Below are 13,266 nucleotides of genomic sequence, written 5' to 3' on the forward strand. Positions count from 1 at the left end.
CACCCTTGAAATTGCAGAACAGTAGCAGCCAAGAGAGAGAGAGATCCCATACTCTGCATTCAATCCAAGAGCAGAAAGAATGAGCTGGCTGTGTTTGGAACATGAGTACCTCTTCTGGAGGCAAGAGGTTAGGAAGCAAAGGATTCCTAGGCGAGGAGCCTACAGCATCCTCTGGCTCCAGCCAGGCTTTGCATCCGGAACTTGCTGCAGCTGGGATTCAGAGAGAGGAAGGTGGGATAGGAGGAGGGGAAGACGGAGGTGGGGGAGGGAGGGGTGAAGTGAGGGGAGCTGGTGAGGAATCGGCGCGGGGAGGGTGGGATGGGGGGAGCGCTGGGCGCAGGGAGCTGAGTGGACGGCTGAGACGGGCGGGCGGGCGGCGCGTACAGCAGCTCCAGAGAGAAGCGAGTTGCCAGAGCCAGGCTGCTTTTCCATCCGGAGCTGCGAGCTCCGTGCCCGCTCCCAACAAGGTGATGGGCCGGCAAGCGTTTTTTTCTGGCCGCTGGGACTCTCGCTGCTTGGGGGCTTCCTCCTTTAGACTCCCTTCTTCTTCTCCCTTGGGTCTGCGTGTGTGTGAGTGCCCTGGTTTGGGGGGTGAAGCCTCCTGTCAGGGGACACCCTTGTCCCTGCTCGTCTCCCCTTCTCTCCAACCCGTCCTCGCTGATGCATGCCTACCAGGGGCGCCCCCATCTTCGCACCCGGTATCTGACACCGCTCCCTACCCCTGGTTGTGTCTCCTTCCCAGATGCTCAAGGTGTCAGCCTTATTGTGTGTGTGTGCAGCGGCTTGGTGCAGCCAGACTCTTGCAGCTGCCGCGGCGGTGGCTGCGGCCGGGGGGCGGTCGGACGGCGGTAATTTTCTGGATGAAAAACAATGGCTCACCACAATCTCTCAGTATGACAAGGAAGTCGGACAGTGGAACAAATTCCGAGACGTAAGTGATGCGCACTCATTCCCAGCCACGCGCATTTAGCTTCAGGGCTGGCATGTGGTGGGGAAGGGGCACCTTTTTTTCTTAGGAACAGCTGCGGAGGTGGGGTGAAAAAGCCTGATAGTGTCACTGGAGAACTTAGTCCCCACTCCCTAGCAGATAGCTTAAGCAGGAATGTGCTTGTTACATTTACATCTGAGTTAGGTCACACCAGGTTCTCTCTCTTCCTTTCCACCTCAGGACACCCCAATCTTTCGCCCCCCAAAAGGGTTTGCAAAGTAGCTGCTTGGACCTTCTCAACTTTTGAATGGTGTTTCTGGCGCTAGTAAACACAACCGAGGTGCCTCCGCGTTGGCTGGCTATAAAGTAACCAGGATCGATCTCGTTACTAATGGTCCATTAAAGAATTTGAGGGAAGGAGGTACAAAGATGTAACATTTATAAATGCCTGCTCTCTGAGGGTGGGAGGTTGGTTGTTTGGCATCATCGGTCCGCAGAACTTGATCTGCTGCTGCTGATTACGTAAAATTGTCCATCAGATTCTGTTTCTACGTTCACTTACCATGGAACACTTTGGTGGTGCACTCGGTGTTATAGGGTGGATTGTGAGCTGGGATGAAAGAGTTAAACTCTTAGAATCCCTTGGGAGTTTTCTAAAGAGCCCTTTCAAAGCAACTAGCTTTAGAAAATCCCACACTGATTTGTCTGGAGTCATTGGACTGGGCATACTAGTCACCCCCACCTGGTCTGAATGGAGCCCTATGTGCCCTCGGAGCCTTGAACTTGGTTGATGCCTCGAGGAGGTCATTCTGACTGCTGAGTCCCATATCTAGCCCATCCTGTAAAACCCAGGGGTTTGAGGGCTGGCAGACTGACTCATATTCCTTGTCGAGCCTTTAATGACATTTGTGAGAATGTCCCTCTGAGTCAATTGTCACTGCTTTCGCAGTCTGTGAGTTAACTTCTCCTATTAGCTCAGATGCTCCCGACTGGGAAAACAAATGGAGGCTTGGACTAATTCTCATGCCCGATACATCATTCTCTTCTTCTACCATTTCCCCATAAAGTAATTGGCAAGGGAAATCTTACAGAGAGATTCTGAAGAAATGTAATTACAGTTTGAATGTAAATCTAGATGGTACTCAGCATGAATATACGGCATGGAAAATGACTGCTCATTCTTATCGCAGGACTCAGTTTTGCTTTATGAATGAAATGTGAACATCACTATTTTTACTAAATGAATGCTCTTTACTCTTGCAAATGCAGAGCTCTTGGCTACCTGCCTTAAGCTAACACTAACATTAACTACAATCAAAAGCAAGCAGGCAGATATCTTATATCAGGAGAGAATTGCCAGTCATCATGCTCTCGCTTGAGAAAAGATATATTGAAAAGTGTCAGTGTTTGAACAGGTCTTCCAATATTGACATATATTTATTGAATAACTGCTATCTTTTAAAATGAATGTTAGGCACTTCTAACACACTTTAAATCCTGAATGTCCCAGAGTTCTCTGGTTTTAGTTAAATTACTTTAATACTAAGAGAAAGCAGTTGACTTTTGGACAGTGTGGAGCAGTTGAGTTGTGATGAGCTGAGTTGCTTATTATACAAGTAAATATGCTAGGATTCAATGGGAATAGAGTGTGTCCATTACAGCAGTCACAGGGGTTTCTATGTGCTCTCACCGGAAAAACTTTTCAAAAATGTCAAGTAGAGGATGTTCTGATATTTACTAAATATATGCAACCCACAAAATGTAACTGATTTATTTACTTATTTATTTTAAGAACTTAAGTCTTGTTTTAAAGTTGTTATGGTAAGAAAACAATTTCATTTTATGAGGAACACTAAAAGCAGGCAGGGAGATCGAAAGAACTGTGATTAAATTTCACCTTTGAATACCTGTTGCTCCATGACAATGAGGAAATAAGAGCTGTCAGGGTGCCTTCAGTTCAGCACTCAGAGCACAGCATGTATGAGCTTGTGCAAACCACCCGAATGACCGTTGTCTCCATAGCCTCCTTCCATTGGGGTAAATCATTCCTTTACGTGTTTGTTAGCGTGGAACAGGCTGGTATTTAGACCCACTTTTGGATGGAAGCACATGATTAGAAGGCATTGTTTGAAATGTGAATTTGCTGTGTTATAGACCCTGTCTCTCATTTTTCTGTTTGAGCTTTCAATCTAAAATGATCAAGTCCGTGCTCAGATTAGAAGAAGGGAAACAGACAAGGACATCTGAGTCTCTTCTCATAAAAAATGATTTAACTTAAGTAAATTCTTTCTGTGCTTGTTTCATAAAAGGATAATTGACATAATTTAGAAAACAAAATTCTTCAGTATAATTAATTCTCCAGGATAATAGTGGAATTAACACTCTCATTCCTTCTTGTGGAGTTAATATTATTTTACAAGTAATCCCTTAAAAGTTCAACTACACCTTCCTTTGAATTATATTTTCAAACTTTATTATATATGTAATTATAATTGAATACCTATAAACTAAGATTTCTATTTTTTACATTTTTAATTTAAAATATATGCAAACATTTCTCGTAGTAAATCTTTGAAGATTTACTAGTAACAATTTCCTCAGTAAAAATCAAGGGAAATAATGGAACCAAAGAAAAGCTGAACATGAGTATTAGTAAAGGAGGAGCTTCAAATATGTTTGACTACTTTTTGTTCTGTTCTATTTCTGGTCTTTCCTCCTATACAAATACAATTTTATAACATAGGAAACTTTTAATCCTTTAAGGAGCACTTGGTAAGTAGAACAAAATTCTAGTCGAGTTTTTAAATCTTATGTTTTAAGAAGAAAATTACAGTTTAAATTCACCTATGATTGAAGAAGAAGTCAAGACATGTAAAAACTACTAGCTAGAACCAGCATGGAGTATTCAAAGTATACTTACACGAATTTAAAATGAGATAAGGGTTAGAGTATAGTGAACGTCTGAGTGAAGCCTGAGTTCAGTCTCTAACACACACACACACACACACACACACACACACACACACACACACACACACACAGGGGCAAGAGAGGGCAGACACTTAAAAGTTAAAATCGTAATAAAAACCCAAACTTTCCTCTCAACAATGGGATATGTTTTGTAGATATACTGATTGCTTGCATGCTTTTTGGTTTTTATCAAGCTCTGCTGGGTTGTGATATTAATTACGCAAGCTTCATAAGTGGAAGAATTTGGGGAGTATCACTACTTTGTCCAAAAGCTGGGGCATAAAGTAATATCATGTCTCATCCTTACATATACATTGAGATGATTAAGAGGAAACTGAGTCATTAACTCAAATGGCTCATAATTACATATTTTAAACTTTTATGATCCATAAATTCAATTAAAATACTCCCTTTATCATGTAATAAATGAGTAAAGAATGTGCAAACCATTGAAGAATTCAGTAACACATGATGTAATACCATCATCAACCCTATATATTATTGATTTCACTGAAGTAAATGTGCTAATTAAGAGTGACAATAAAGACAAAATATGAGAGACTTTCAAGTGCTGTTCATTGGAAGAAGTCCAATAAAAGCATAGGAAAAGGAGTTCATATGGCTATGAAAATTTCAGTCCACTATATAAGAAAGTCAAGATCATACCTTTAAAATAAACACAAAAAAATCTGGATTAGATTTATGTTTCAGAAATTATCTGGACCTAATTTTTAACTGCATCAAGAAATGATTACCGTTAATGTAAAATCCACAGTCAAGTTTTTGTCTATAATTCTCTTTAAGTAATTTTAATGTTCAACAGCAATAATAAAATCAATTTAAATTTAAGAATTTAGCCCACAACTAAAGGATATGTACAAAACTCTGAAAATGTAACACAAATAGCAAGGCATTTTTTGTTCTGTGTGACACTTAAGATTTAGCTCAAAGGGCTCATGTGTCTCTGAGGCTTACTGGCGATAATTTTACTTTGTAAAAATAAAACAGCTGACTAAGGTATTTGAAGAGTAACCTTCCTTATCTTCTATATTCCTTTCAACTTACTTTTTCATCTGAGCTGAGCTTCTTGAATGTATGGATCAGTGGAGATATGGTGGTTTATAATGATTTATCTTTCCTGGGATATGGAAGAGCAAAGGCTCCTAAGACTCAGTGTTCTGGTCGTTGTAATACTGTTATTTGTCACAGAGTCAATAAAACAACTGGTTTGTACGTGTACTCTCAGTCCTCTATCACTGTCTTAGAGTTTCTATAGCTGTGAAGAGACACCATGACCACAATAATTCTTTTTTTTTTTTTCCACAACAATTTTTGTAAAGGAAAACATTTAATTGGGGCTGGCTTACAGATCAGAGGTTTAGTCCATTATCTTCACGGCAGGTGGCATTCAGGCAGACATAATGCTGGAGAAGGAGCTGAGAGTTCTACATCTTGATTCACAGGCAGCAGAAACTGTCCGTGTCTATACTAGGCATTACTCGGTATAGCTTGAGCATAGGAAACCTCGAACCCCACCCTACAGTGGCACACTTCCTCCAACAAGGGCACACCTACTCCACCAAACCATACCTCCTAAGAGTGCCACTCCCTATGGGGGACATTTTCTTTCAAACCACTACAACCATTTAAACTTATTGTATTCTTATTTATGAAAAAGTTATAAAAAGGCTTTTTCAGTTGTCTATGGCCTTAAGGTTAGTGATGCATGCCTATTCTGATCTTGAGTATCAGGCATAATCTTAGCATAGAGGAGGGCTCCTCATTGGTGCTGCCTTGTGGTTAGTAGCTGAATTCTACTATTTTTTCTTTGCAACAGTATATAACGCAAATAAAATCAATGAACATTAAGAAATTTGTTTATAATACTAATAAAATAACATAGTTAATGTTTAGTCTCTGTTCAGGAATATCTTCTAAATAACGATGCTTTAGTTACTTTTCTTTTTTGGGGATAAACATTGTAACCAAGGCAACTTATAAAAAAAAGAATATTTAACTTTGTGCTCATGGTTCCAGAGGGTTTAAGTCCATGGCCATTGTGCTGGGAGGCATGGTACTGGAGCAGTAGCTGAGAACTTACATCTTGATCTACCAGGAGGAAGCATACTGGGACGGTATGGGCTTTTGAAACCTGAAAGCCAAAACGCCTCCTCCAATGTGGCTTCATCTCCTGATGCTTTGAAAAGAGTTCCAGAGAGCAAGAATTTAAATAGATGATCCTATGGGAGCCATTTTCAATCAAACCACCACAATATATGTCCAATACCCACACACACATGTGTTCATATTCAATGTTTCTCGCTATGAAATATTGTAACTGTAATGATAATTACATGTTGTGTCTATGAGCATACATATCTGTGTGAATGGTGTGTGTGTGTGTGTGCGCGCGCGCGCGCGTGCGTGAGACTGTGTGCATGTGTGTGTATTTATGAATCCACATTCTGGATATTGAACCCAGGTCCCCACACATGTTAAGTGTATACTGTGATACCGACTTATAGTTCTTGTACTGCATTTCTTATAATTTTATTACAGTAAAAAACATAGTTTTTCCACGAGAAGTCTGTTAATTTCTTTCATTTTCATCAGAGCTTCTTTTGCTGTATTTTACTTGAATGGTATGGTACTCTGTAGTTCTTAGGAGTCTTTTTACTGTTAGGTACACATTTTCAGGTCCTAGTAGGTGGAGGGCTAAAGAGTGAAGTCATATTAATATGTGACTGTCATTCATATGGTATGAATCCCAAATAGACTTAATCTACAAAAAGTCATTATACTTCTTAAAAAAAGCAATAGAGCACCATGCCTATTATGGGGCCAATGAATCACTAGAGAATTAAGGACACACACTTTTCAGCATCATGACTACAGTCATCTGAGTCCTAATTTGGCCATGGTTCTGTTAACCCTTTACATCTCCACATCTCCACATCACTATGGATCCACCAGTATGGATTTAGAGTTCATGTTTCCCAGGTCATGTATCACAGAATAAAGGAAACAGGCCAGAGAATGTCTCTTGACTTGTTCGTTTGTGGTCCCGGCATCATGTGAGCCTCTCAGTTAGGAGGTCTGCTTTACTGGTGACGATTTAGTCAATCTCTCTTATGAACTCATCCTAATAAAACTCATTGTGAGGCAAAAAAAATGCTTTACTCTTTTATAACTTCTAATGAATTCTTTCAAAATTAACTATATAGATATTATTTCTCTTTGTGTATTTCATATATTTATGTGTATGCATATATATCATATATGTAGGTTTATATTATAATGTATATTGTTATATATGAAAACATATATAAAACAAAACACTTTATATGAACATATATCTTTGAATATGTGCAGAAAACATAATATGAAAACCAAGACCATCATATGGAGTATAGATCTAGGCATACATCATATGAATTATACACATTTCTATATGACACTGTCAATAGAAAGCCTATAATAATTCTGAGATGATTTCAATGCATGTTAATTATTTTCTTTCTTACTCCTGGTTATGTTGAGATGATCTTATTTGCTGTTATCTGTGTGGCTACACTATATTCTTCTTACAGGAAGTAGGCTGTTTTGGAACCAGCTCCTCAAACTTAGAAGTTACTTATTCAAAAGGAGCATCACGCTCTGCTAGAAAGTTTTCTATGTTGGACTTCTATAGTAAAATGATGGGTTAAATGCTTTTAGATCTCATGAATCTGACTTAGAGTGACATTTTATGTTCTTATTCAATTTTCATTTTGTTATTTCATGATCTGGGTCACAATTTTATTTTATGTACTTACTTTTAAAGGAAGATCTTTGAATCTTTTGTACATACCATCCAACTCCTCAAGCTCCCGGAGTCTTTAGATGTCTTTTCTCATTTGTGAAAATCTTTTCATCTTTTCTGCTCTCAGCAATTCCTATTTCGCAGATTTGTGTAGGTTGTTGCACTATGAAGTTCTTAGTGCTCAAGGTTGGAGTTCCTACTCCAGGCTGTAGTTCACCGAGCATTACTACAATAATTCTACAAATTACTACAGATTACATTGAAGAATGTGATATTACATTCAGTGTGTATTGTATTTAACTGTACATTGCCAAGTAGAAAGCCTTTAAGTGTTTTCTTTTATCAGCCTGTTCCATTTCTGACTACCCAAGGATTGTCCATTCCGTCCAGAGGTCTCAGAGTTGCTTTCTGAAGCAGTGACCTCCATAAACAGGAGAATTTTGTCTAGCAAGGATAAACGAGAGTTTTAAGAAAAGAAATTCATTCGTGTGTTGACCTGAGAGTGTTCACACATGACTTCTGCTTGTATAGCATTAACCTGAATGTATTTACATGACAACATTTAGCAACCACAGTGACTAGGAAGTTTAATCTCCACTGGAACAAGACTAACTAACATTAAGAAAATGGTTGCAATGTCTGGTGGTGGATGGAAAATCTTGGTGACTACTGCGTTGGTCCATTCTCTGATAATTATCATTGTAGATCCCTCTTGAAAGCATTCTCAATATTCACTCCTGCACCTACTGATACTGTGAGTTTTGTCACTGCCCGTAAGCTGTCTGTTTTGCTTTCAGTACTTCCATCATAGTTCTGTACCATTACTCTATCCTTTTGGCCATGAAGAACAGGATCGGGAGCGCTGCTTAGGAAAGAGCTGAGATGCCTGGTACCCAAGACTGTTCAGGAATCTGGCGGCAGTTACATGTTAGTTCTAAGAGGAACTATGGACTGTCAGAATCAATGAAGAGTATCCTGTAGGATGTTACAAGGAGGCTGGTGACAAAGCTTATTTCCCTGTAGTGACATCACTTAGCTTGTTTTCTTGGAGGTCTTTTTCAGCTACAAAAGTTTGGTAGCATGCCTGAATTATCTTCTTCTGTGAGGCATCAATAATTATTGATAGGTAGCGTGTGTGTGTGTGTGTGTGTGTGTGTGTGTGTGTGTGTGTGTGCAGGAGTTTTAGTTTACTTCCTATACCCTTTACTTAAAAAACAGGATATTCTATTACATCCAAGATAGTGTTTTGTTTAGTGGAGAAACAAAGAAATATCATTGATAACGAGGACCTCTTACCAGAATAACATTAGCAACCATGTCAATTTCCAGTTCAAGCAGCTCTTACTTTTGGAAGCTAGGGGCTCTCTTTTGGGCACTAGTATCCCGGGTCAGCTAAGAGAGAAGCAGCAGCATGCCAGACTTACCAGACCCTGCAATGCTGCCATTGCACTCTGTCTTTTGTTACCTGACAGCTAGAGGGAGTTAAGCTGAGCTGCTTCCTTCAGACATGGAACCATGATGTTTTGTTATTTCAGTAAAATGACCTAACTAGTAATAATAATCTTTAGGATTTGCCTGAGGTGGAAAGACGATTATAGAAAATTCAAAGTTCTGTTTTCATAACTGCTTCATTAGAAAATATACTGTTGATTGTTTTAATTGTACTATTTCAATATGGAAAAGAAAATTTAAATACCTTGCTATTGCAGCAGCCCATATTGTATTTTTCCTTAGCTTTTAGCATTTGGTAACTTGGTTTGTTGACTTTAATAGTTACATTATATTCTATAATGTGTAGATGAATTATATGTATAATATCTGGATATTTTATAAGTAAAATCCAATGGCAAATGAAGTATATGTGACCTGCCTTATTGTCCCATGCTCTCAGTTCTTACATGAACGTGGAATTAACATTACTCTGGTGTGACTATTTAATTGCTATAGGATCCTACTAATAAAATACCTCATCTCTATTTTCTGAACACATGAGGTAAAATAAACTGTATCGCAATTTTTTCAGATTATTTTTATTGGTTTTTCTGAATTTATGTATTTATTGGCTATATACTCTCTGCAAATTCAGTAATTATGTTAATAGAAAGTATACCCACTATATTATGCAATGAATATACATGGGTATAATTATAAATATATGATAAATAAATCACTTTAAATACATTACGAAGGAAATTTTATCAATGGAAAAGACATGGTAGCAAAGCTTTAGGCTCAGAATTCATAGATCAAACACAGGCTTATTTATGTGTTTGGAGGTGAAGAGGTTACAGTGACTTCAACAGGTCTAGGGTTAAAAAGTGAGACCAGTTTCAGAAAAATATTTCAATAAAATTGATGGCTGTCACTATAATCAAATGACTTCAAATAAATTAAATGCATATACTGTCTGCGTTTTACATGTAAATAGAGTACTCAGAGTTGTGTTTACCTTGGTCAAGTAAGATAACGATGATGACAGAAGTGTACTTATTCAAAATATCAGAAGAGGTAATTACTCAAAGTAGAAGAAAATAGAGCCAGATCCTCTCTTGGCTAGAGATTTATAGTATTCTAATCACAGACGGGTTGCTTGTGGTGTGTGCTTTATTTTCCTACTTCCAATGATAAGATGAAAGAGTAGAGTGCATTAGAAGGTATTTTGGAAACCCTAGAAAAATTGCTTTAGGTTGAAGTAAAAAAATAATTTCTCAGTTACCTATCTTTATTTCATGTCTCTACTGTCGACCATTTCTGAATAAACCAATTGCATTTGTATACGTGTACAATTATTTTCCCTTGAATAGGTCAAGAAATGAGATGCAAAGAGTCACAATCAGTTAGCTTCAGTGAAGTTCATCTCTAATATTGATAATTCCCAGTTTTAGAAGGAGTAAAATCCTGATAAAAACTATCACAACTCAAAAATATAGTAAGTCAAAATGTGTGTGCACACATATTTTACCGTTAAGTCAGAACCTAACTGGTTTTTGTTCACTGGAGAGAATTCATTGCTTTTCCTTGAACTCCCATGGCTGATTGAGAACCATGGCTCTTGCTGCTGCCCAGGGCAAGATGAAGTATCATGCAGTGTGTGTTGTGAGTACCTGCAAAGATCAAAGTTCTAATCACAGCATATATGATGTTTAACAGCATTCTGAATCTGCAAAAATATCACATCGCTTAATGTTTAGGCTTGTACTGGCAATCGGGACCCAAGGTTCTTGTCCTCAAGCACAGGAATGATAATGTTTCCTTTCCTACAATTTATATCTCACCAGTTTACTACAGGCTGGGAGTTTTGGTACTTACAATATCATTCAGTATAGTCTTGCATACACAATATGTTTCAATGATAATTGTGGTTAAAAGTATAAAATTTATGATGTTAACTGTTGTAGATAAATTTTATGTGGTGCATTTTCATTCTGGCACACATGATTTCAAGCTCTCTATCTTTTTGAAACATCAAATTCTATACCCTAGAAGGACTTTCCATTTTACCAGGCCCCAAACTCTGGCAACCACCATTCTGCTTTTTGTTTCTACTAAATTTTCTACATATTTCATATAAATGGAATCATGCCAGAAATTCTTCTGTAGCTGGTTAATTCCACTTTGCATGATCTCCTTAAGGTTTAAATGTGGTGTGGCATGCTTCAGAGTTTCTTTAATTTGTGTGTTTATGTGTTTGTTCAAGTTTATGTTTGTGTGTGTACAATTTCACACTCATTTGGGCACTGGTTCTTTGGGAAGTCATGAGCACTTATGTGTATGGGCAAGCCAAAAGCTCACAATGGGTTTTCTCCTCAGATTCCTTCCAGCTTAGTTTTTGATGCAGAGTTTCTAACAAGGCAAGAGTAGCTGGCCAGTAAGACCCTCCTGTCCTCCATACTGGGATTACATGTTCATGCCCTCACATCCAGCCTGAACAGAGGTACTGGGGATGGAAATCAGATATTCATGCTTGCATTGCAGACACTTTACTGACTGAGCTATCTACCTACCCATCTCTGATCTATTTCTCTTGAGAGTTAATATTCTATTTTACGTACACACTGTTTTTGTCCATTCACACATTTGTGTGCATTTAGCTGTGTCTAAGGCATAAGAGCTATTGTTGCCATCATTACTAATGTGAAAAATGTCAAGATTCTTCTCTTAGTTATGTATGCATGTCCCCACAAGAGAAATTCTGTATTAAGTGGTGCTTGAATTTTCCAATTTTTTTAAAAAAATTGCATTTACTGATGTGACTGAATGTGCCAGAAATCCATGGATCACATGTATGAGTAGAGGGCTGGGGTTAGGGATAACATTTGAGAATCAGACCTTTTCTTATAGTACATGGTTCCATGGATGGAACTCAGGTTTCGTGGAAGGTGCCTTTTCACACTGAGCTACATTTTGAATTTTTGTAAGGAAGTACCATACTGTTTATCATAGTGGCTGCATTGTTTTGCATTTCCACCAGTAATGCCACAGATATCAATTGCTTTACATCCATACTAAAACGTCTGCTAATGCATTTGGAGTGATCCCTCTCTGGGGCTTTAATTTTTACTTTTCCAAAGATTACTGTGTTTGAGACCCTTTGCTATACTTGCTGGAATTGTCTATCATCCCTAGAAAGGAGTCTTTTTAAGTATTCTACCCATGCTTCAGTTAGGCGAATTTGAAGTTTGTTTAGTATAATCTTAAAAAAAAACACTAAAAACAAAGATACATTAAATGAATCTTCTTTTACAAATAAGGAAACTTTTTAATCAACCTCTTCAGGACTTATGATATTTGAGCTGATCTTCAAAACTCAAATGAATTTCTTATTTATTAATAGTTTATAATTTTAAATCAGTCACAACAGGTAACTAATGGTTTTGTTTTGTTGAATGTTCCCAGTGAATATTTTTTCATCAGTTTGATTGAGATGCTGAAAATAATTTGAAATTTTCTACAGATTGTAATGCCTTTTAGACAAAGGGACAGTGATAACATTGTGAGTTGATCAATTTGTCTTGCAGTGGGAAAAGACATCTCCTTGTTTATCATTCATTTATCTTATAAAAGCCTGTAACTGTATATCACATACTCTTCAAAGCTCAGTGTTTAATCTCATAGGGTCACTGTATTTGAGAATGGCATACCACTGACATTTTATTAGTGATTTTCTACAATGATGGTGCAATTCAGAATATTTGAGATGGTAAGGATATCTGTAAAATTAAAACAGAATGCACCCAGCATGTATTCTTGTAGTGAATGGTGTCTTTACATTTCCTAGAAACTATTAGGGCAGTTATAACTGTACCCATCTTACAAATATTATACTTGTGGCCTTTTTCTATTATTGTTTTTGCCAAAATATTTTCATTTTACCCCCGGAACATTTTAAATTCAGAAACAAATGGAAAAGATACATGAGTTATTTGCTTCATTTAAATGCTAGCAATCTGCATATTATCATATATAATTATCACACATATGTTGTAATTTAATATTCATGTAATTTCAATATTCCATGTTGAATGGGGAGGTTAGGATAAATTCAACAGACTCTGCCCATCGTGGA

General features: G+C 37.7%; 1 protein-coding gene across 6 annotated transcripts in view; it reads left to right on the forward strand.

The window, feature by feature from the left end:
• Positions 1–742: 742 nt before the first annotated feature.
• Spock3 (SPARC (osteonectin), cwcv and kazal like domains proteoglycan 3) overlaps positions 743–13,266 on the forward strand; it is a 350,556-nt gene continuing 338,032 nt past the window's right edge. For 4 of the 6 annotated variants that reach the window (XM_059244714.1, XM_059244712.1, XM_059244715.1 and 1 more), the window contains exon 1: positions 743–931. In XM_059244714.1, the coding sequence (XP_059100697.1) occupies positions 743–931 (189 nt within the window). Of the gene's footprint in view, positions 941–13,266 lie in introns of all 6 variants that reach the window. The other 2 variants (XM_059244713.1, XM_059244717.1) reach the window with 2 other exon arrangements.

The sequence above is a fragment of the Peromyscus eremicus genome, chromosome 17 (assembly GCF_949786415.1).
Source record: "Peromyscus eremicus chromosome 17, PerEre_H2_v1, whole genome shotgun sequence".
Classification (NCBI taxonomy): domain Eukaryota; kingdom Metazoa; phylum Chordata; class Mammalia; order Rodentia; family Cricetidae; genus Peromyscus; species Peromyscus eremicus.